At 40.1% G+C, this 26,167-nt stretch overlaps 1 protein-coding gene across 1 annotated transcript in view; it reads right to left on the reverse strand.

Annotated features, from left to right (window-relative positions):
* The window catches only part of PKHD1 (PKHD1, fibrocystin/polyductin), a 435,622-nt gene that overhangs the window by 275,404 nt on the left and 134,051 nt on the right, over window positions 1-26,167 (reverse strand). The window contains exon 36 of the mRNA XM_023513135.1: window positions 12,211-12,423. Within this exon, the coding sequence (XP_023368903.1) occupies window positions 12,211-12,423 (213 nt within the window). The remainder of the gene's footprint in view (window positions 1-12,210; window positions 12,424-26,167) is intronic.

The following is a 26,167-nucleotide window of genomic DNA, read 5'->3' on the forward strand; positions in this document are numbered from 1 at the left end:
TAACTACTCACCTTACCATTGCAGGGTGAAATGCCCACAGTCATACCTAAACAAAGGGGCATGGCTGTGCTTCAATAACACTTTGTTTACAAAAACAAGCAATGGATCAGATTAGATCCCTGGGCCCTAGTTTTCAGACCGTAGTTAAAGACACAAATGTGAAAAGAAAAAAACCAAAAAAAAAAAAAAAGAACAATAAAGTACTAAAAACAAATAAATAAATTTGTATATAGTCTTTGTACAGAAAAGAGTTTCTAAACATGGCATCAAACCCATAAAGGAAAATATTGTAGATTTGATGTCACAGAAATCAGAAAACTCCATTTAAGTACTGAAAGGTAAATAAGAAATTGGGATACGAGCAGGTTCTTTGTACCTCTATTGGGAATTACAAAGGGGGCCATAAGGAATAAAGCCCCACTGAAGACCCCAAGATAACCTGAAAAAATAAAAATTGAGAAGACTGTTTCAGAAACCAGGAAGAAATATCCTCTGTCTGTCTTTCTGCCACAGGTAAATACCACCTATGTGTGCACAAAATAGGAGTGAGCACATGTGCATCTTAAGCCCATGAAGAGGGGGGAATAAATTTTAGCTACCTCCCTTCCAGGCCCCTGTTTCATCATCTCTAAAATGAAAGCAATACTCCCAGCTTCTCCTACTTCACGGGGTGGTTATGAGCATTAAGTGAGAAGAAAGAATGGGAAGCAGCTTTGAAAATTATAAAGCGCCAGGATCTAGGTAAAATCCAATTTTAATAAATACTGACTATAATACCCAATTCGATGATACTCTTTCTCCATGGCCAGGCTGAAAGCAAGACTATTAATAGTGTTGCTTTGATGATGCATATGGAAGAATTCTCTTTGAAGGAAAAATTGCAATCTGCTGCCTATATGGCTTTCCATTTACTTAACACATTGAGTTTCTTGTGGTACTCAAATAATGTAAAAAATGTAAATTCTTGACCACATCAATCATTTAATAAAATAGAAGATAGTTGCTACTGGAGCATGGCAGCAGGGACAGAAGGCTGTAGAACAAGGCAGAGGTGTAAAGCAGGGACCTAAATCAGATAAGGTGTTATGGCCTGGCTATAAATATTTGACTTCATCTGAGAAACAATGGGAAGCCACTGAAGAGTTTTGAGCAACAGCATGATATAAACAGATGTGTGTTTTTGTTTAGTACTTTTTTTATTTTTCTTGAGACAGAGTCTTACTCTGTCACCCTGGATAGAGTGCTATGTTGTCGTAACTCACAGTAACCTCAAACTCTTGGACTTAAGAGATCTTCCTGGTTTAGCCTCCCAAGTACCTAGGATTAATGGCATCTACCAAAATGCCTGGCTGGTTTTTCTATTGTTAGTAGAGATTTGGTCTCATTCTCGCTCAGGCTGGTCTCCAAACTCCTGAGTTCAGATAATCCACCCACCTCAACCTCCTAGAGTACTAGGACTATAGCATGCCCAATCTAGATTTGTGTTTTTAAAAACAATCATCTCAGTTACAAGGCAAAGAATGAATTGGAGTGGAACAGAAGTAGACCCCAGAAGATATATTAGAAGGATTACACAACAGTTCAGACATAAGTTAAAACTATCAGAAACTAAGGCGATAGTATTGGAGGTGGAGAGACGTTTATGAGCTCATGAGTTATCCAAGAATTAAAATCAACAAGACATGGCAACGCACATAATGTGAGAGATGATAAAGAAGGTATCAAGAATGACAATCAGGTTTCTGCCTGACAGATCACTATAAAACAATAAACACCATCCCATCTTTCTTAGAATGACAATGAGGCAACTTCACCAAATCAAAACTATAGGCACATGCAACGATAGCAATAAATGACATTTATTGATTGGTTGCTCGATTGCTACCACTGTGCTGAGTACTTTACATGTTTTATTTCATTTAAACCATATAACAACATCATGAGAAATGTTTTGGCATCATCTGCAGTACATTGATTTGTAAACCGAAACACTAAAGAATTAGGTTTTTCAAGTTCCATAATCTAGTTAGTGTAGAAATGAGATTTTGATCCAGGCAATCAGCTTCCAGGGACCGTGTACATAACATTGACCCAGAGAAAGATAAGTGAGTACTCGATGACTGAGCAAAGTCAAGCTTATCCACAGAATATACAGAAGATTTTTTGTTCCAGGTAGATAATGCATCTCTTATTTTAGGAAAGTATCCTCCCTCACTCTCAAACCATGTAGTTCAGAGCTCTGGTCCCAACCTGGCCAATGACAGTGCAACTTCCCTGGTCATAGTAGCTCACTCAGTGACCTAAATGGAACTCACCTTTGACTCAAGTGAAACCAAAGTTAATCCTGAGGCTTTTGTTCAAAGTTTTTATTTAGTTATTCAAGTAACAAATATCTCTTGAAAGCCAATGATGTATCAATCTAGATTGTTCTAGGCAATGGGTATTTGTCATAAACAAAAAAAGGAAAACCCCTGCCCTCATGATGTACAATAAATATGAAAAGTAAACTATATATAACATACTAGCTAATGTTAAAAGCTAAGGTAGAAGCTAAAATCCAGAAGAAGAGTTGTGAATCGGTGATGAGTGAATGTTGAAATTTGCTCAGGAGTCAAATAACCCTTGGGAAAGGGTCATTCTCTTTCATCTGGAGCCACAGGCTCCCATTTCTTCCTCCACAAGTGGAGAATTGGACTGAAAATGATGCCAACTCAGGGGGAAACATAATCAAGAGTCACAAAGAAACAAAGTCTTAATGATTTCATTGGAGCACCTGGACTCAGCTGCGCCTCAAGTTTTTTTTTCAGTTATATGAGGCAATGAATGCTCTTATTTTTTGTTCGAATAGGGTTTCTGTCACTTACAACCCAAAAAGACCTGACAAATGCCAACACTTTGAAGTATATATAGAAACTTGAAGTACCTTACAATGTGTTTCTAAGTGGGGTTCCTGCTGTACTTGGATTATTGAATAGCTAGAACTCATTTCTAATTAGCAGTATACATTTACATGTAAACACCTAAAATTAAAAGGCCTTAAAAACAGCATGTTCACTTAAACGTGTTTAAACAAGTTCCTTAAAGTGCAGTTTATAGTATTAATTTAAGGAACCTTTTCTTATAGATCCTTGCAAGGTTACTCTTAACCAGATCAATGAAATTTTAGCAGAATTTTCTGCCATTGTACATAGAATGGCTGTACCGTGTATTCTGGACTTTTGTGAAGCATTATCAGACAGAATAGAGAAAATTTCCACCTTACTCTTCACTGGTGGTGTTGGTTATAATTAGGAGGACACAGGGCCAAGGACTAGCCTTCATCTGCTTGGAAGGGAGAACCAGTCATCCAGGCATTGGCCATTCTGCCATGCTGAGGGTTCCACGTACATGGCAACCATGCTCACCGGCGTTAATTTGACTGCATCATTATGATCTGCCACACACCAGCTGCCCAGAATGCCAATATTGTTAATATATTAAAGCTTGTTTAAATTTAAGACTGCACAAAGCAACAATAAGATTTACTTTTTGTCTTCCCGCTGATTTTATATTTTTAATTTTTTTTTTGACTCAGCGTCTCACTATGTCGCCCTTGGTAGAGTGCCATGGCATCACAGCTCACAGCAATCTCAAATTCTTGGGCTTAATCAATTCTCTTGCCTCAGCCTCCTAAGTAGTTGGCACTACAGGCACCTGCCACAACGCCCAGCTATTTTTTTGTTGCAGTTGTCATTGTTGTCTAGCAGGCCCAGGCTGGGCTTGAACCTGCCACCCTCAGTGCATGTGGCCAGTGCCCTACCCATTGAGCTATGGGCACCATCCTATTTTTTTAATTTTTTAAATTTCACATTACTATCTGGATACACACAATAAGGTTACATTGTTCACATTTGTAACTTAAAGTCTGAGTTGTAGTTGTTTCCTTCACCCAGAAAGTGTACCATATACCCCTGTACTGTTCCCTCTGAGTGGAAACTTGCCAAACACCCCTCTCTCCACCCCCTTCTTTTATTTAATTGAGTTTTTCTCTCAAGTGGGCATGTAGTTGCTAACCTATTAGTTTCAATTTAATATTAAGCATATGTGATGCTTGTCTTTTCATTCTTATGACACTTTACTCAGGAGAATATTCTCCAAATCCATCCAGGTTGTTACAAAAGATATAAAACCTCCATTTTTATGGGTGAATAGTATTCCATGGTGTATATATACCATAGTTTATTAATCCATTCATGTGCTGGAGGGCATTTGCGTTGTTTCCACATCTTTGCAATTGGGCTGCTATAAATATTCAAAGGCAAATGTCATTACTGTACAATGACTTTTTTTCTTTTGCATGTGAAGAGAAGGGAACACTCATGCACTGTTGGTGAGATTACAGACTAGTACCGTCTCTATGGAAAGAAGGATGGAGAGTCCTCAGAGAACTAAAGTAGACCTCCCATTTGTCCTGCAATCCTATTACTGTGTAGCTACCCAAAACGAAAAGTTTAAAATGTTTCCCATCTTCCTCTCTCCAGTCTTCCCCTCTATTTAATCTTATTTTCTATATAAATAAGACGATTAAATGAGTCCTAAATGAAACAGAACAAAACACAGCAACATTACAATGTCAACAACCAAACGACAGTTGCTGTCCTCTCCAACCCAGCAACCTTTTAGAGTGCCCTTCCATACATGTAGCAGCTGTTGGGCAGAACTTCTGCTCCTCCAGAAACTACCAGGAGGATCCAGGAGGAACAAAGCAACAGTAAGCATGCCAGGTAGTAAGGGAGCCATACGCAGGGAGCAGACACCTCCTGGGGGGCATACTGAAAGGAAGCTAATCTCACTCTGCCCTCTTAGGTGTCACTGCAGCAAAGCTCTCATTAGGCTATATGAGCAACAAAAAAAGGATATCCCAAGAAATCCTCAGAGACAGGCTGAACCATCAGCCTGGGGGAGCTGACCATGGCCTTTTCCTCTCCTTCGTAAAGAGGGAGGTATGAGGGACTATTCTTAATTCAAGCAAAGAAAGAGGACTTCCTAAATATCAATCTTGAGTTTCCCACAGGATGGGGAGACCAGCTTCTTTGCCTCAGGTTGGATGTCGGTATATGCAGCCTTTTTGTTAAACTACTCACAGTTACCCAAGCAGGGAAAGAATTGGAGAGAGAGAGAGAAAGCAGAGAATAAAAAGGGGGTGATGACTAAAACATCTTTGGTGTAGATGGAGTTGTAAGTTTCGTTTCCTCTGGATAACGGGATGCTCAAGAAGGTAGCTTGGTTTGAACAAACTATCAGGTACCTCCCAAGACCAACCCCAACATGGGTGCTAAGGGAACTGCAAACCCAGGAAGGGTTTCAACACTGGGAAACTGCAGCGGGAAGAGGACTCCTCCAGTGATCTCATGCAGGCATCTTAGAAGACAGTATCTTCAATTAGCAAGTGTTATTCAGAAAAGCAGCAACACCCAGGAGACTTGCAGGAATGTTCACTGCATGTGGATTATCTAAGGACTTTTTTGCTTATCTATGGTGGCAGATATCACAGAAATTATTCACAGACCTTTTTTTTCTTATCAGCTTTCGTTAGAGTTTGTGTGTATAATGTATGGCCCAAGACAACTCTTCTTCTTCCAATGAAATGCAGAGAAACCAGAAGGTTGGACACCCCTGAAACTGCACAGTTAAATAAAAAGCTTGTTACACTTTCTGCCTTACCTCTACCATGTACCCCAATACTGAGAAAATAAAAGAAGGAGGAAAGGAGGAATTAGGAGGTGCACCCTACCTTCCAGGAGCCTCAAAAGATGAAGCTTTAAGGACAAGGAAAAGAATATTAATAGGATATTGAAGTTTTAATCTGGATAATGAGAACTGGCCTTTTTAATATCTGAAATCACTGGAAAGCTAGGTAGTGCCCAAGGTAGTGTTAAAGAACAGGAAAAAAATCCATCAGAATATAGATGATGATAGTTAACCTGAGAAAATAAGGTCTGCTCTGAGTTAGACTTCTGTCCGCAAAGTCTGCATCTCACAAACATCCCTAAAAAATGTACTTCTGTTTGTGTAGCCCTGTGGCAAATTTATACACCACACTAGCTCAAGTTTCCCAATAATTCCCAGTACTATTTTGTGGTGAAAAACGCTAGGAGAAGGCAGAGAACCTCTTCAATACTGAGGAAATCCAAGATCTCTGGAAAGGAGGAAGAAAAATGGTAACATCTACTACAGAATTATACTTCATAAGATTTCAGAATAAATAAAACTTTAAGAATTTTTAGTAACATTGACAATTTAAAATTTGGAATTCAATCGGAGCAAAAGTGTTCAATAACACTAGTTTTAACCTCAGTGATTTGGTGAGAATCGTCTATACTCTCAGCTCTGTACTAGAAACTAAAAGAGCATTTTTGTTTGCCTAATCTCACACACATTGTTTATTCAGCCTATATGCAGTAACTGATTTTAACTTTACACGTAGAGTCTATTCAACAGTAAATAGCATACTATATTTGACTATTTCTTCCAATGATTTTCAGCCACCTAGAGATTTCACAGGTTGAACCAGAAGTCAGAAGCCTAAGATTTCACTTTTACCAGCTCAGAGGACACCTATGGTTTTGTCTGTCCAGCAGCACTTCTCTACAGGACTGGCTCCCTTTCTGGCTTTCTTTTAGTGAACAGCTTCTAAAAGCACAGGTTCGTGCAAACACATCTATTTGCACACCGTGTATAGTCCTTAATCTACTAGGTAAATCAAGCAGGACTTTGTGAGGCCTTTGCCAATTATCTCTTTAAAAAAACACAAAGATTCTTTCTTTGGCAGTAGGAATCAAAGTGAAACCAGGAAACGCCAGTGACGGTGTAAAAGTTTCCATTAAGGAATAGGAGAGAGTGAAGCTGATACCTGCAAAGAGACCCAAGAGTGAGGGGCTGAAAGTAAGTCCTGAGAAATGCAGACTGCTGGAGACATTTATGTCCAAGGTCAGTGCCTTGCTTATACCTCTGCTGTTTGATGATAAGAGTTCATAACTTTTCGGTTTGGTCAAAGTTTGTTTGCACTGAGCTTCTGTCCTTTAAAATCAAACAACTTCAGAATACCAAAGCCACATACAAAAATGCCATGTCATAGCTCTGGTTTGTGTTACAGCTGAAGGGAATGGGAAACAGAACAAAGGGGAAGAGTCATCCAGAAGAACAGGGCAAGAGGAGATGTTACGCATGGAGAAGGGACAGAATTGGAAACTCATCAGACGACAGAAGAGCAGAGACCTAAACATACATTGTTGGATAAAGAGGAACTGTTATGAAATGAAAATGGACTCCAGAAAGTTTCAACCTGCATCATAGAAAATGTCCCACAGCTCAGTCTTGGGGAAATAGGAATCATGCAAAGAGAGTCCCTCAACTCCTCAAAAGGATCCACATACTGCAGTTAAAAGAATCACCTAGTCAGGTGGCGCCTATGGCTCAGAGGAGCAGGGCACTGGCCCCATATGCAGGAGGTAGTGGGTTCAAATCCAGCCCTGGCCAAAAACTACAAAAAAAAAAAAGGACCTAGTAGAGTTTTTTTAAAGCACGATTTTAATACTGGAACCCTTTCTTCTAATGAAATATTACTTTGAACACAAATATGTAATAGAGATAAAAGCAATGAATCAATTACTTGAGCAATTTAAGCCTTTACTCCTGAACCCCCAAATATTCCATTGTTTGTGGAACTCCCTCCAGGACACATGTGGATTTTGTGAAGCACAATATGAAAACCACTTCTGCACGCATGCTGGCTCCACGCTTAAAGGCAGCCTGATACTCTACAGCAACTATGATAATAGCACACATAATACAGAACCAGTAAAAAAGCATGGAATTTAAGGACAAATACTTGGTACTTTTAGAAGGAAAGCCTTATTTAAACTTCCTGATTTAGACCACTTTTTCCTCATTTCTTTCTAACAAACGCTCATGTTCACAACAACTGCCCCTGTGTTTTCTTCAATCATGTCCCACAAACCAGGTTTTCTCAGAAATTTCCATTTATACTTAATGCCTATGTCTCGTAATTTCTTGAAAAGGACAAAGACGGAAGCCAGTCAAGGCCAGGAGACTGCTTTTTGTCCTAAGAAACTGTCAGCCAAATTTCTCAGGGAGGAACTGGAAATGAAGTGAGAGACATTGATAAATTTCCCTGCTGAACAATCAATAAAAGCCCCACCATCCTGCTCCGACTCCCACTGTGGAAGCAAGAGTCGTAATTACATTGTCAAAAATTCAAGTTGCCCGGGCTGACAGCGGCCCCCTTGAAGGGTGACAGGTGATTGGCACTGAGTTTGGGGCAGTGAAGCCAGACTGGCAGACAGGGTGGTGAAGGCAAAGGGGAAGGGTGAAATTTCCTTTTTGACTACAATTACCCAAACCCCAGCCCACCACACTGGAGGAATCCTGAGACCCTTTGGTCATATTAACATATCAAAGTGAACAGCTGACAACTTACTAAACAATCTCAACTCCACTGGAGATTCAGAACATGCCCTGTCCCTATCTACTCTCAGAGTGAGAGAAAAAGAAAAACAGCGCCATGTGTGGGTGTGTGTACATGCAGGTGTGTTTATGTGAGTGTCTGAGCAGGTGAGAGTTTTCCAACATTCAAAGAACACCAAACATGCTTTCAGCTGCATCTTTCCTTGTGACAGCTAAATAACAAAGCCTATTTGCCTACTGATTTTAATCTATAACAAAAATCAGCTGGAGCAGGAGGGTTTCAAAGGGCAATGACGATAATGAAGGAGATGGGAGGGAGGAGGTGGGGATAGCAGCCCCATTTGTGATAGCTGCACAAGCAGCCCCATTTGTGTGATTCTGTGAGACCTGAGCAGGAGTTAAAACAGAATCCATTAGTCCACACATGCTGCCGGATATCAGGAACCAAATGCCTGCCTCGTTTGCTGGCCAGTGTCCTGCTTCTGGCTACACGGGAGCCCATGCAAATAGTTTCCAAGAAGGCTGTGTTGTCACCACGCCCGGGGAATGGTGGTTATTCACTGCTGGGAAGCAGCTGCACTGAAAGATTAAAATCTGAAGGTGTTCACTGAGGAGTGGGAACAGAACAAAAGATGCCTGGGAATGTTGTTTCCTCCTGATCTCCAAAGCTAACCAACCCTCCACTTTTACTCTGATGTAAAGAGATAGGCAAGAAAATCAGTAAGGAGAAAAATCTCCCAGCAGAGCTGGCCTCGTGCCAAACTTTGAAAGAGAAACCACTCCCCACATTTTCTCACCCCTGAAAGAAAATATGGTGAGTGAGAAAATCAGTGCTGGAAAAAGAAAAAGAATATAACCAAGACAGCAATAAGTAATGGGGCTCCCACGGTGTGTGCCTAATACTCCACAAACAAGAAATACGAGGTGGGGACTGTGCTTTTCTCATTTTATAGAGAAGGATGTATCCAAGATCAGACCTGATAAGCAGTAAAACTGGACCAGTTATTGATTCCCAAACGATTTACCACTAAAATCAGTGTATCACATGGGAGTCCCTCTGAAATGAACAATTTCTGGGCCCAGAAATCTAGATTTTAAAAAATCTTCCCAGAAGAGACTTCTTGGCACCAAAGTTGGTGAATCTCCTCACTGCACTATCCCGGGAGGCCGAGGGAATGCTGGGTCATTAGGGAACTTCTGGGTGCACGGCAGTGAATCAAGTTGCTCACTGTTTTGCATATTTGACAGCAAAAGAAAATGAGTCTTTCCCTAATGCCTCAGTGTCACCAGACCCACCTTTGGCCCTTGGAAAAGGCCAGTGGAATTATATAATGATTTGAACCATGATATACCACCACGCCGGAGGGGAAATCTGTTCAAGACCTCAGGTGGGTGATGAGGGAGAGGCAATGGGAGAGGATTGATGAGCTGCACGTGGGACTGATTCTCTGACAGATAACATTAGGAAGGGAACTCCTCGCACCCAAATAGCCAAGCTCTTTTCTACATAATATTTCTTTCAAATGAATGAGATGTGGCAGCATCACATCAGAGTAGAACGAGCCTGACTTTGTCTGCACTCAATGTGCAAGCTCTAGTTCAGGTAAGACCCCAGTCATTCCTATGTTGGCAGGGCTTTGGGGAAGCAGTTGTTAAAGACAAATAATCTAGGAGTACAAGAAAGAGCAGAGGAGAGGAAGAAGAGGGAGCAAAAGAATAAAGAAGGAGAGGGGGAGGGAAGGAAGAAGAGGAGGGAGAGGATGGAAACCGGGGAAGCAGAGGGAGAGGAGGTCTCACTCAATATCCTAGAACATCACATGACTAGAGTGGTGACATTTTTTACTTAAATTTCCAGAATTCTTAAAACATTCAAAGTTTTAATCACCCCGTATGACTATAACCAATGGCAGGCACTAGGGACTTGGACATTTGCTCAATCACAGAGGCTTACAAGCACAGGAGACATTGAAAAAACAGGTGCATAATGGTATCTTGAATGCTCACTGATTCATCACAACAGAACATGAGAACAGAAGGAGCTTGGAATGAAAGAGGCAGAGTAAAAGAATTAGGAAAATTTTTGTTTCTCCTCATTTGAACTCCAGTTTCTGATGAGTCATGCCATCTACATTGCACTGGACCGTGGCCCTCAAATTGGAGGACCCCTTCACCTGGCTGAAACACTGATGTAGGCCCTCTCATTCTCTAGTTATGTTTTTTGATTACGAAACAGCAGCACATTGGGTTTTTGGCCTACATGGCCATTAAACTAAAACAAATATTTGAAAATTGTGGCAGATATGTAAATAGATCTGGGCTACAAAATCAGTATAGGAGCTGGCTGATGAAGATAGGAGAAAAAAGACCTCCTTAGAAGTAAATCATAAGGATCAAAATAACAAGCATTTTGAATTTCTGTCCAGATAGTTATGGGTTTCTTAAATCTTACAAAATTATATCCTCAGTGTCCAGCACACTGGCCAGCCCAGAATCAACACTTAATAAATGCCTGAGGAAACTATCTCACTTCCTCTCAGAGAAAGCCAAAGGATTCAAGACAGTGCATTTTGATGGACAATGATTGAGGCTCACAGCCCTGGACAGAAAAAAATGGCAGACCCCTTGACATAGCTTTCTGACTACATCCGGAAACTACTCTGGGCGAAGTGGGTTTTACTTTGTAATGCCAATATGGAAATGCCAATGGCTGTCTGTTTTGTGGAGAGTCACTGTCTGCTGCCCACACTTTGATCTGCCTTTAGCACTGCACTGTGCAAACAAAAGTATAGTAGGAGCCACTGAAATATACCTAACATTCATTATTGTATGCTGTTAGTTCCCAGGTGATACTCAAAATTAACCTGAATCTCAAAGGGGAAAGGATGTCCACCTTGCAAAGGAGAATTGGATCATCAGAAGGCAAATAGAGTCAGAGCAGAAACACATTGTAACCTACTCCCTGTTTCCTCCTAGGAATCCTTAAACACCCAACCCACCTGGAAGAAGATTCTAAGTAGAACCATAATTACACCTTATTCACCAGGAAGGGGTTCAACAATAACAACAAAATGAAGTCGTCTCTATTAGGTTTGGGATGCCAGGCTACTTATTAAGGGTTGCGATGCATCAGTGTATGCTAACTACTTGTACCTGCCAGTTTTCACTAGGTGGTACCACAGTTACAAATGCAAACCCTGGTGGCTTACAACAACCAAGACTCATTCCTCACTCACATATGTGACAGCAGCAGGCCAGCTGCATCACTGCCCCTGCCATCTCTGTGCAGGTTCCCAAGCTGAAGAAACTGTCCCGTATCTGGGACAGGCTATTGTTGAGTAGGAAGAAGAAAGAAAAATGGCTAAAGCTTCAGAACAGCTCTTAAAACTTCCACCTGGCTGTGCAGTGCATCATTTCTGTTCATGGCTGATCCCACCAGTGGGTCAGGGAAGGAAGGTCCAACCACAGCAGGCACTGAAAGTCACCTGAGACCACTATCAGGGCAGGGTGTACACATTCCTCTCACAGGAAGAGGAGTGAATAAATGGTAACCAACTGTAGTATACACTCCCCAGGAATCATAAGAATTGTATTTGTTATGTAAGCCAATAGTGCCATGATCTAGTTGACCTTGTTGCCTCAGCAGCTAACAGCCAAAGATTTTTAAATTGTTTTACCATTTTTTCAGTGCCCACATTTGCTAGACACAGCACTACTTCATTTCCTCTGGTCACTTGCCTCACTCACCATGCAGGGAAAGAGTTCCATTCCTCACAGCCAGGAACTTGATTCCATAAGGAAAGAAGCGGGTCGAGTAGAAACTTCCATAGAGTTTGATCCAAGCTTTCCCTTGGAAGGGTTTGTCCTCGGATCCAATTCGGAGCTCTCCACCATCAGAAACAAGGATGGCGTGGGCCCTGAGTTCGATGGGTCCTGGAGCCAGGAAAATGAGCTTGCCCCCTAAAGGACAAGGAACAAGTTGTTAATCCCTGAGAGGATAAGGTCCACCCTGTTCTAACAGTTCCCATGACCGATGAAAGCCTCTTTACTTATACACTTGTGCAAAAATTTAGACTTATTCTATCTTGTCTTCTCTTCTAGAAGCACAATGGGGTCACTCAGACATGCAGGAATAGAAGCCCTGTTATTACTAAGCCAGCTTAGGGTAGCTATTACTATTCTCTGAGGCTTTATTTATATTTTTTCTGTTAACAATTTCAATGCCTAGCAATTTGAAACTGGCTATGTAAAGAACTAGAAGGCTACTAAATTTATGATTTAGCAACAGATAAAATAAGCTCACAAGATTAATTTTTTAAAAACTGGGAAATGTACAAAAAATAGAGATAGAAAAAAATGTGACAAAACATTAAGAATTATAGGGGAAGTACAATTCAGACCCACATCATCCACGGCATGTGTAGCATTTTAGATAACCAGCACCTGTTATACAATCTTTTGATAACGGACTCTAATTTCCTGGAAAAATTTCTCCTGCCTGTCTTGTCCTACCATAGCTGGAATCACACATCCTTGGGCTTCAGAATGAGTACGAAACAAAAGGAAAAAGAAGATAAGAAATGTTAAGAGCTCATGAATTCCAGTGGTGGCATTCTAAGGAGCATGAGAAGAGTTCCTGTTTCTGAGACCCCCACCTGCCAATCTCCCCCATCTAATGTCTTGATTCCTATCTATTTCTATGTCTGATTTCTCAGAATGATTCCCATGGATTAGTAAGCTACTCACTACCTTCCCAATAAATTTCCTTTTCTAAAGAAAATTTCACTAGCATGTTTATTGCAGCTCAATTTACCATTGCCAACATGTGGAAACAACCTAAATGCCCATCAACCCAGGAATGGATTAATAAACTGTGGTATATGTAAACCATGGAATACTATTCAACCATAAAATATGGGGACTTTATATGTTTTGTATTAACCTGGATGGAGTTGAAATACATTCTTCTTAGTAAAGTATCACAAGAATGGGAAAACAAGTATCCAATGTATTTAATTCTAATATGAAGCAAATAGACCAACTAAAACACACCCACATAAGACAAAAATTTAATTCAATACAATAATTAAAATGGAGGGGCATGGGAAGAGGGAAAAGGGGAAATTGGGGTGCTTTCACTTAATGGGTACAATGTAAGGGTATATGGCACACCTCTTGGGTGCAGGACACAACTACAAGAGTGATTCTACCTAACAAATTCAGACATTATAAACTAATTGTTTGTACCCTCACATTAATCTGAAATTTAAAAAAAAAAATTAAAGAAAAGTTTGCAGCCATAAAAAAGGATGGAGACTTTACAACTTTTATATTTACCTGGATAGAACTGAAACATATTCTTTTCAGTAAAGTACCTCAAGTATGAAAAAAAAAAGTATCCAGTACTCAATACTATTATGAAACCAATATACCATCACCTACACATTCATACAAATGATGAAACACAACTATAGTCCAGAAAGAAGGCGGGGAGAAGACGGAGAGGGGAGGAAAGGAGGGGGAACGGGAGGAAGGAGGGTATTTGGTAGGACCTTACTTACTGTGCACAATGCAATGGTATATTGCAAAACTATGAAAAGTAGAGTATAAAAGTCTTAAGACAAATAAGAAAGTGAGATGATGGTTATGTTAATCAGTTTGATTTAAGCCTTCCACATTGTATATCAAATCAGCATATCATAACCCATAATTGTACATGGTTATGATTTAATAAAAAAAATATTTTAAAGTTCATTTCTGTTGATAACCAAATAACTTTAACTGATACAGCTACCATTTTGCTCTGATGTCCAAATTTTCTGTAACATAGGAATATTTACTTATAATAAAATTATGTGATATTGTGAGAGCAAATAATTAAAACGTTAAAAAACACTTCCGTCTTTATGACATCTTTCTTGTAAAGGATGGTTTGGCCAGGCATAATGACTTAAACCTGTAATCTCAGCACTCTGGAAGCCTGAGCTGGGTGGATTGCTTGAGCTCAGGAGTTTGAGACCAGCCTGAGCAAGAATGAGACTCCATCTCAAAAATAGCCAGGCCTTGTGGCAGGTACCTGTAGTCCCAGCTACTCGAGAGGTTGAGGCAAGAGGATCATTTGAGCCCAAGAATTTGAGATTGCTGTGAGCTATCATGCCATGGCACTCTATCAGTTAAATCCATCCCCCTCCTGCAAGTGGTTTGCAAAAACACTAGACTAGATTCTTCTATCATGTAACAAAGTGGCCAAAATTGTAACTTTATATTGGAAATTCTTTCCTAAACTCTACCATAGTTTCCCATCTCACTCAGAATAAAAGTCAGACTCCTTATACTGGGCTACAAAAGGCCCCTTGTGAATTGCTACCCTGTGCCAAATACCTCTCCAGCATCATCTTTTAAAGATCAACTGTTCATTCATCTGCTCCAAACACATTGCCTGCTTGTTAGTTCTCTAACAGGCCTCAGGACTTGTCCACATGCTCTTTCTTTGCCTGGAATATTCTGTCAGATGTTCACCTGGCTCACTCTTCCTTGTTTCTACTCAAATGCTAACTTTCTTTTTTTTTTTTTATTAAATCATAGCTGTGTACATTAATGCAATCATGGGGTACAATGTGCTGGTTCAACACACAATTTGAAATATTTTCATTAAACTGGTTAACATAGCCTTCACAGCATTTCTAGTTATTGTGTTAAGACATTCATACTCTACACCTAGTAAATTTCATATGTACCCTTGTAAGATGCACCATAGGTGTGGTCCCACCAATTACCCTTCCTCCACCCATCTTCCCCCCTCCTCTCCCCTCCCTCTCCCCTTTCCCCATCTTCTTGGGCTATAAATGGGTTATAGCTTTCATAAGAAAACTATAAACTAGTTTCATAGCGGGGCTGAATACATTGGGTACTTTTTCTTCCATGCTTGAGATACTTTGCTAAGAAGAATATGTTCCAGCTCCATCCACGTAAACATGTAAGAGGTAAAGTCTCCATCTTTCTTTAAGGCTGCATAACAACTTCTTACCTTGTGCCCATTAAGTAAGAGCTTACCAATCCCTCTCCCTCCTTTCCTCTCCCTCTCTCCTCACCCCCTACCCTGAGAAATGCAAATAATGCAATCTAATCATCTGTATCTTTGTATTAATCTGAAATTTTTTAAAAATGTTAACTTCTCACCTAGTTCTTCCCTTCCTAGTCTGTATAAACTAGCATGCCCTTGCCCCTTGCCTAAATATCTTTTTCTTCCTAGTACTTGATATCAGATGTATTATATATTTACATGTTTATTTTCTAACCTCTCCCCATTCCTAAATTCTTGGTGTCTAGAACAGCAACTGGTATATAGTTGGCACTTAGTATATAATTGTTGAGTGAATGGATAAATGGCTATATCTTTTCAGATAATCTGATTTAAGTACTTGCATTTCCTTATATACCAACACGCACATATACAAACATGTACACACACATTCCCATTTTCTCAGAAAGGATATTATAATTCCATTTAACTCATTAGCCCCTTCATTGCCTAAATGAGCTAAAGGTACGCAAAGGATAAAGAGAGAGAGAAAGGTGTCAGAAATGGCTCAAAAGGCAGGTTCTACTGTAATAAGGAGGGTCTTGGTGAGGGGCAGTGGAGAGCAAAGACTTCACCTGCTAAATGTAGCCTAAATCCAGTGTGCCAAATTACTGAGTAGAATTGTTGTTTCTCTCCAGAAATTACAACTGGAAATATTTAAACACCTCTATAGGAATGAGAAGGAGAGAAAAAAAGTGCTACAATTGCTTTAGTCATTACTGTTTACCTCCATCTTATTTCAAAGATAGTGATCATAAGTGTTTGATCCAGTATTCAAACATGGAAGCCACGTCTTCCCTGACTGTCTAAAACTAACTTGTTTTTAGCTTTCCTCTGCTATCCTCTATCAAGCCTTCTAACCTTCAATTCTAAAGCCCAAGGCACACACCACCTATAATAGTCATGGGATGTTTACTTGGCTCAGTCCTCTTAAAGCACTCTTTCCCTTCAGCACCAAAGTAGAATGACACAGCCCACCTAAGTATCCCGTAACTCTATCTGGAAAAGAGGCATGGCAAGAGCTCTTCCCTCAGAGAGTTGTGGTGAAATTTACTGCACTAATGCTTGCAGATCCGAGGTCCACACTTCATGCGGTGGTCTCTGCTGCCATCATCACACTCAGAATCCTCATTTCCTCCATGATTACTGTAACTCACTCACTTTTTACAGCTGCCCCATCACATGAGCACTGCTAGACCATCTGTGTCTCAACATCTCACTGGTACTTGTCCTGACTGTCCTTTTGAAATGTGTCATATAAATCACACCCTAAGGTAAAATTATTCAAGAAGCAAGAGACTATCCTTTGGTGATCTACAGACTCAATGCCAAAGCAGAACCACTCTGCTTACCAAATTTCCAAAGGATCCACTTGCAATCCTGGCTTTAATTTTTCCTTCCATCAACACTACACATACAAATGCAGTAATAGTCATGAATCCCACTATGAACAAGAAGGAAGAAATGTGACCTGTGCTATAGGTCAAATTTTATGTTAACTAAAATTTTGCAGTCACAGCCACATATCAATTAATGCCTAACTAATTACATTCGTCTGGTAGACTGTGGGTTTGCATAGCAGGACGCCTGCATTATGAATAGTCAGGGAATCTGAACTGCCTTTGATAAGTAAGTGGTGAAGATAGGAAACAAAATTGGGGTTCCTATCCTCATGCTGCTATTGGTCCCTGAAGGACCTTCAGTAAGTCCCATACGATGGCCAGACCTCAGATTACTCAATTCCCAAAACTGTCTCACTCAGTGCCTAGGGGTTGTCTGTTTTATCCTGGCCAGGTAGAGGGTAGAGTTGTGTGTTCACTGAGGCTCCTTCTAATTCTAGGACATTTGATGCCTGAGTGCCTCTTTTGCCTCTTTGAGAATGCATTCAGATGTGCCTTTGACACTAACGGAGACACAAAGTTTCTATTTTCCTGATGTAAACTATACCGCTATGCTGCAGTAAATATTAAATCTCACTTTAGAAAGGTATTATACACATAGGCAGGAATTCAAATTAGACCTTTCAGGGAAAACAAGGGAGCTAAGATTTAGTAAGCCCCCACCTTGCCTAAATATCTAGATACATTGTCTAAAATGACCTTCAAAACCAGTGTATGAGGTCAATATCACATTTGGTATTTCATAGAGAATAAGGTGGCCAGGAGAAGCTCATATCTTTTCCAGACCAGAATAGGCAGAGCCAAGCATTAGAACCCAGGACCACCTGACAGAAACATTCATACTTTATCCATTTCCACAAACCTTCCCTGGTAGCATTCAATTAATTACAGTTGTTTTCATAGTTTCATTTAAGGAAAAACATGTGTTAACCTAAGTAAGTTTGCCTATGGCTTGTTTATAAATGATTCATTTTAATTTTGTTAATGTAGATATACCTCACTTCATTCCAAGAAAGATTTGAAGCAGATTACAAGGATTAGTGTGTGTGTGTGTGTGTGTGTGAGTGTAAACAAACCCAGGCTTTGTCCTTTTTACCATTAAGCAAAATACTAAATACGCTGAAACAAATTGGTAAGAATTTTGAAATATCATTTACTGACAGGAACCCATAATGATGCTAATAAAGGGACAAAAACTCAACCCAAAGAAAATTAATGATTTGTGTTATTGATGGTCCTGCAAACAGGACTAATTAACTAATAAGAACATCACTGACCCCTGCTATATTAATCCCCCTGTTTTATTAAGAGGGAAATATAAAGAAATGTAGATACATTAAGAAGAGAGTATGATGAAAAATTCAGCTATTTTTGCCTGAAATAATTAGACAACCAAGGTGAAAGCTTCTTTGTGTGAAAGAATGTCAAGTTCATACTTAATCTCTATACCAAGGTCCAAAGATTTTCACCCTCACACTTTAGTAGCTCAAAATAAATATACAGTGGGCTGCCTTAAAGGATAGTTACTTGAGTGTGGGAGGGCAGTGGGAGGACTTTATTCGCCACTTTATAGAACTTGGCCCCATTTCTGAACATTGAAATAAAGAGCAGGGCTGAAATCAGCCTTTGGCTTTGACCCTTAAATTGCTTATTATGACTTTCATGAAAGCTGACTACGTCCCACAAGTGACCTTGGGTAATTTTATAAAAATCAATCAACCATCACTATTGTTACTTCCCTCTAAAATAAATAAATGAACAAAACTTTTTACATGTAATCACTTCTTCCCATTAAACATCTCTTTTATTTCTTTTAGAGGGAAGTAAAAGAGCCTTTTAGCAGCTAGCTGATGTTTGCGAAGTACATCAAAATCTGCTTTTGGCCAACCTTACAATTAGTCTCCCTCTGTAATAACCACAAAATAATGTGTTCTTTTTTAAAAGAAAACAAATATAAAGTTCTAACTATTTTTCCTCTGTGGAAAAAAAATTAGAGTATAAATATTTTATCATATAATATTAATCTTCAAGAGAGCTGGATATACTCACTATCTTCAATTCTTCCCCTCCCTTGGAAAGGTCTGTGCCTGACCACTTTGCCAAAAATGCTCCCAGTCACAAATAGAAAATGTATTGGCGAATTCAAGGCTCAGTGCCCATTTCTCATCTTTCCTGTGTGACCAGCAGCATTTGACACAGTCACTGCTTTCCTAAAACTCCTTCCCCTCACTTGCTCATCATTGTATCTTCCTAGTCTCCTTCCCACTTCTTGGGCATTCCCTTCTCAGCCTCTTCCACTGACTTCTGGTCATCTCAACCACTGACACTTGGCATGTTCCAAGACTCAGTCCTCTGTCCACTTTTCTCATCAGTCATTGGTGGCCCTGTCTTAAAATTTTAAGCCCATCATATGCTAGTTGCTTATGATTTTCAAATTCATATTTCCAAGTCTAAACTCTGTCCTCTACTCAAGACTCTTAGACCCAGTTGCCCACTCAATGTCTCCACTTGGATGTCTCACAGCTTCTCAACTATGTAATCCCAAACATGAACTCATCTTGCTCCACAGATGTTTCCACAGTGCTTCCCATCTCCATGAATGCTAACCTCATTCTTCTAGTTCTCAGTCTGAAAAGCACAGAGTCAGCTTTCACTGCCTCTCAACACACAACTAACCCTCCAAGAAATTTTACACAATCCACCTTCAAAATAGTCCAGTGATCCAACCACTTCTCACCATGTCCATATATACTTCTGGTCTAAGTCACTGTCATCTCACTCCTGGATGACAGTAACAGCCTCCTAATTCACTGCCTGTTTCTGCCCTTATCCTCCACTCCAGGGTCGATTCTCAAAACAACACCCAGAACTATTATTGTTGTCATTTCTTAATATAAACTATATCATGTCACCTCTCTGCTCAGAATTCACTGATGGCTCCTATCACACAATCAAAGCCTACCAAACCCTCCAGGTCTGTTCTCTCTGGTCTCATCTTCTGCTCTCCCCTTTGTTCACTATGCTCCTGCCACCCTGACTTCCGGCTTCTCCGTCTCATAGCCTATGCCTTCAATGTGTGTGAATCTCCCAACCAATCCCAATCCCTACCCATCCCTGCTGCTGAATTTTCCTCTGTGGTACGAAGAAAATCTAACAAAGAAATACATAACTTGCTTGCTTATTTTGCTAATTAACTGTTTCCCCAATAGCAAGATCTTGATCTGTTTTGTCCACAGCCATGGTTCCCATGCCTAGAACAGTGCCTGGTACCTGGGGAAGGCTGTCGGTGATCACTGAATATTTGACATTTGTTGAATAAATAGGAGTTAAGATTGTGGAAGTAAATGAGATCTTCCAGTGAAGACATGTAGAGTGAGAACAGAAAAAAATAAGGGGATAAAAACTATCAGACATCAACATTTAAGGGCTAGAGTGAGGACAGGAAATAGCAATATTCTTGAGAGTAAGTCAAAGAATTAGGTGAATCAAGAGAAGACTCAGAAGGTTATAGAGACACAGGCTCTAAGAAGCGCTTTAAGAACTGTGAAGGTTGGGCTGGGCACAGTGGCTCACACCTGTCTGTAATCCTAGCACTCTGGGAGGTTGAAGAGGGTGAATGAATTGCTTGAGTTCACGAGTTTGAGACTAGCCTGAGCAAAAAGCAATACCCCCATCTCTACTAAAAATAGAAAAACTGAGTAAAGAGGATTGCCTGAGCCTAAGTGTTTGAGGTTGCTGTGAGCTATAATGCCATGGCACTCTACCCAGGACAACAGCTTGAGACTCTGTCCCAAAAAAGAACTGTGAAGGTGTGAAGGTGGTAGGTAAGTGTGTCAAACCCTTAATGTCGTTTTGAAGGATCAAGGGAGAAGGGTCCAGAGTCAGAATGTGCTGTTAGGATGTGAATGTCAGGTGATAAAATGAACCTAGAGAGAGTGATTCTATGTTCAAGCAGGGGGAACATGAGAGATAATGGGAGGCAAGACTCAAGAAAGGATGTGAGGACCCAAGTTCATCAGGTCAATCTGAATCACCAAACTAGACAATTCATTTACTCAGAGCTTGAAATACCAAAGTTTGGGGAAATAAACAATCCAATTCATTTACCTAAATTGATAGCCTCCATTCAGTTTTATTTCTTAAAAAGTCTAGCAGTGTGTACTTATCGTTACCTTTCTATTGTTAAATAGTCAAATGGACAGGCAAGGTAGCCCCTGGAATCCCTTCCCCTGGAGAATGAGGGATGACGATGGTCCATTCAGGACAGACAGACACTGCTCGTCTTGATAAGGAGAGCTGGCTGAGTGATCTGCGCAGAGTCAGGGTGCACTGCTGTACCCAACTGCACTGTGCTGCTTTGGAGTTGGGAGCAGGGAGGAAGCGAGCAGGAGAAGAGCAGCTTTTAGAGAAGGCAGCCACAGCCCGAAGCCTGCATTGTGATGGGGATGCACACAGCTTCCTTTGTTGGCAAGATCCGGATTAGACTTGTGCCTGATCCACTGGAGCAGAGCCTGGGAAGCCTTCGAGGTGGGCTTGTCCCCGGCCAGAGAGGCGGAAAATCAATTTGGCTGGCAAACGAGAGCCCCCAAGAGCTTAGTCCACGCTCCATAATCCTATCCACTAGCAGCGCAGGAAATAGATGCCTGAGCCCTCACATATTCATAGGGGATGTGAGGCATAAATCAGGCTTTAAGGATTGGGGGCAAAGGGAATGGACTCTCTGGCTGGCTACTAATTAATCAAGCACCCACCACCTAAGCCTAGCAACCTGGAATGGAGCCGCACACACCCGAGCAGAGGCTGCTGCTGCTGTTTTTCCTTCCTTTTCCCCTTTAATTTCAATTAAAATAGATATCGGACCAAATTTTCCCCTTTAGCTGATGCTGCTTACGCACCCCCTGTTCTTCCTTTAATTAAAAAACATGCTTATTGCAATACTTGCCGGAATCACTTTAACGGTATTTTAATTGTAATGTCTCTGCCTGATTAAAAAAAGAAAATATGAACTAGAAAGTGTTTGCAAAAAAATGTTCACAGGATTCAGGGAAAAAAAATCAGACACCTCCCCAGAATGAATGCCACATACTAATTCCTTAATTAGCCTGGTAGCACAGTCAAATGGGCAATGTAGAGGGGAAAAAACCAAATCTGAAATAAAATCACTGACTCGGAGCTGCAAACAATAGCAGTTGGGAGAAACAGTTTTCATCAGACCTGATTTCCCCTGGCAGGATAGAGAACCACATCCAGCTAAAAATGCTATGCTCAGGATAAGCCCATTCCATGTGGCCAGCCAAGTTTCCACTGTTCTTTGCAAAGGGTGGCATAGCTTTTGACAAAAGAGTAGCTGGAAAAGGTTAATTGACCTCCAGTCTTGACAATTCTATGAGGTTCTCTTTATTCTTTGAGGCGAGTAGCTCTCAAATTTAAGCATGCATCAGAATCACCAGGAAATCTTTAGAACATATTGTGGTGAACACAGAGTAGGTTTGCTATGAGGTCCAAAAATTTGCAGTTCATGAAAATTCCCAGAGTAGGTTTGCTATGAGGTCCAAAAATTTGCAGTTCATGAAAATTCCCAGAGTAGGTTTGCTATGAGGTCCAAAAATTTGCAGTTCATGCAAATTCCCTCGATGCTGCTTCTCGAGGATCACACCTTGAGCATCACTATTCTAGGAAAACTAAGTGATTGCTCAAAGTATCCACAGGCTCATGATGTTTACTAACATGAGCCATGAACTACAAGCCTGTAATTACAGATGCCTTCCCATATACATTCAACCAACATTTACTGTTCTTTTCTAGCCCTGTCTGCTAAGTTCTCAAATACGAATAAATAGTCTCCACTTCCAGAAGGTCACAGTGGAGCTGGATTGCTCTAGGTAAGTGGAAATACCTTCATTCCAATGAAGTGGCCCACTACAGAGAACTGAGAGAGAAGATAAAGGTTTTGACCCAGTCTTCTGCTTTTCTACAAAATAAAAAGCTCATTTAGTTACCCTTATAACTGAATTAACTCTATACTAATTACAAAGTACAAACATATCTGTGGAAAAGAAACTGTATAGAAATATTTAAAAGAACTCAAACACTGAGATATAAATAAGTATCTTTGTTACTAAAGCTACTAGTATCAGTGGCTACCTAACTAGACCTCAATTTTTTCTGTACCTCCAGAAAGCCATTACTCCTTTTTACCAGGAAGGTTTCTGGCACGTAAGTTCTCAGGGCCCTCCACTGTTCCATGGCTTTCTAAAAAAGTCACTTACTTAAGAAAAGACACAATTTCTAAGGAGAAACAAAAAAACCAAAAACTGTCTCTTCCCTGAAGTTTGTGCCAAGCATGTAAAAATCTCCCTAGCTGCCTACCAAGTTCATGCCAATAATCTTCTCTTTTCTCTTTATCCAAGTTTAATGAACACTGACCCAATCACATTTTTGACTAGCCTGCAATTTAACACATTTCTCTGAAATGTGAATGATTATTCTCTGAATATTGTAAACATCATTTGGCTATAGCACAGTAGAATTATAAATGAAATATAATAGTTACTTTCTTATGGTATTCATTAATTTAAAAAAAAAGAATACAGTACCTCCTGCTTCTAACACATTGCTGACCATTCACAAGGGACCTGGTAACATGGATAGTTTCTGTACAAAACTGCTGGTCAACAGTGTGTTCAGATGTTAGAGGTGCTAAGTGATTCTATATTATAAGCAGCTGAGAGATGAGGAGGGGAGAAAGAATAAAATAAGCTGAATTTGGGACAACTGGGAATTGAGACTGGGAGAAATGAATCAGGGAACAGCTGCTGTGTTAACATACTGTTGACAGGCAATTTTACACAAAAACTACCCATGTTACCAGGTAACTTGTGACCAGTTAGCAATGTGTTAACCTGACCCCAGGAATATTATAGTGAAATAATAGCAATGAAATTCTCAATCTCCAATGTATTTTTATCTGCATGTGAATTCTGAGTACAAAAGTATACCAGATTTCCAGCCCCACTCCCAGTCTAGATAAATAGGATCTCGGGATCATTAATGAACAAATGAGATTGAGCAGTAAGCAAGGACCAAGTCCGGAAGGATCCTGTTAGCCCTCCACCTGCAGGGTGGGTAACCTATGGCCTTCTGATTTCAAGATTATTCTTTCTTAAGCATCAACGAAGGCAAGAAAGCCTGTATCTTTCTCTGCTGCACTCTGTTCATAAAAGGATTTGTTCTGTAAAATTTGGACTCAGTCAAAAGACCACACTTATGGACCTAGAAGGTCATTTGTGGGCTTAAGGTTATTGGTTCCCCACCCCCAAGAAAGGTTTTAAGTAAGGAAGTTTGAAACATTTATCTTTCATTACTGAAAATATTACAGCTTCTGTGCTAGGAAGCGACTGGTCCTTTTCAATAGCATTTTTCATGTTATAATATCCAAGTTGTCAAGACACAAAACTGTAAATTGTTTAATATCTATCTATCTGTCTGTCTGCCCATCTATTGAGAGCATGTCCTTTCTCATAGCAATGGCTTATCTTTCATTTAAGGCTAATCAAGCATGTCTGGGACTGTTCTCTGGAGGTAAATAATGTAAGTCATTGTCTGATTGGGAAAAATAAGGGGTTTCAGAGCCAAGTGTCCCCCACATTAAAAAGCCTTTGTCTCTGATCTCCTGATACATAAATAGTAAATGAAATTGGTCACTGTCTGGACTAATCCACTAACATTTGAGGTTACCAGGAAGGACTCTGATTATAGAGAAATTCACAACAAACATTAATCTGCCTCTTCAGGTCAGAAACTCATTTATTATTTCATTCATTTAACAATTATCTGAGTACCTATTACATGCCTGGAGACACAATGGAGCTGGCAATAAAAAGGTGAGCACAAATAGATCCAGATCTGGCTCCTCCTTATAGCCTAGACTTCTCTAATCCTCTCAAAATGAAGACCAAAAAAAAAAAAAAAAAGATACTATATTTGTAAAAAATTAACATAAAAGTAATTAAAGTTCTTAGCTTATTAAAAATTCTATCAATAATCCACTTAGCTTTGGATATAGGCAAAATCCCTTCCTATAAAACAAGTAATGCCAACCAAGAAAAGCCTGGCACATAGAAACACAAAAGATAGAGTTAAGAGTGGATTTTGAAAAACTCAAATTAATTCTTTCCTGATTCCGACTTCTTCTTTGGGCTTTCCATTTAGAAAAGGGTACAGACCAGCCCCTTATGGAACATCATGCCTGCAGATATAGGAAGAAAAATTACTAACCCCTTTCCTATTCTTCCTCCACAGCATTGCACACACATACCCAATACTAGGAGAGGTTTTTGCAGGCCATATTTTGTGCACTGATTTGAGGACTAGAGCCTTGTCCAAAGCCTTGACTGCCTCAAATCTGAACTCGGACCCCAGTCTGAGGACACAACTGCAATGAATAAACCTTGTTCTATCATCTGCTCATAGTCATCCATCCCTGCCTGGAAGGGTAGCTATGTTTCAGCTAATAAATAAGGCAGTTCAGCAATCTTCTTTTACAGCCAACTTGTAGACACATTATCTTGAATTCACCAATTTGCAACCAATTTCACCCAGCCCACAAAACCTTCTCATGTTGACCAAGACAACTTAGAGTTACAGAACGAAGTGTTAATGGAGAATGTCTCATTTTTATCAAAAATTGAGCCTGCATTCAGATGGCTTTTTATTAAACTCAAACTGATACGTATGAAGTCTTGAAATTACAGGCACAGAGTGACCCACCAAGTGACTCGCACAGGCCTGATGCACAAAGAGACCACAAGCAACACTCCACGAAAGTCTCGTTTCATAGCATTTCTAGATCAGTGCTTTGGAAAACATTATCTGAGGCATGAATCTACTAACTCTGAAGTGGGCTCAGTACTAATTAGAAGCAACCAAGTATATAATCCCTGGGATAAAAAAGGTTGTGCTGGGTTCAACATCTGACATCTCAAACCCTTGCCAAGGATGAGGAAACTCTACAATGAACCTGACAGTGAGTCAAGAGAAGATGCTTCATCTTCCTAAGCCAAAAAGACATATATTTCCATGCCTTAGAAACCCCAGAGATAATAGAGTCAAAGAGATCTGAATTTCCTTAAAAGTGCGGACCAAAAAAGAGGTTGGAGGAAATGAGACCATGTTCCAAGCTACAGAAGGAAAGCATGCTTCCTTGAAGTCAAAGTAACGAGGA

The sequence above is a fragment of the Otolemur garnettii genome, unplaced genomic scaffold, assembly GCF_000181295.1.
Source record: "Otolemur garnettii isolate 467f Iridium unplaced genomic scaffold, OtoGar3 scaffold00035, whole genome shotgun sequence".
Lineage (NCBI taxonomy): Eukaryota > Metazoa > Chordata > Mammalia > Primates > Galagidae > Otolemur > Otolemur garnettii.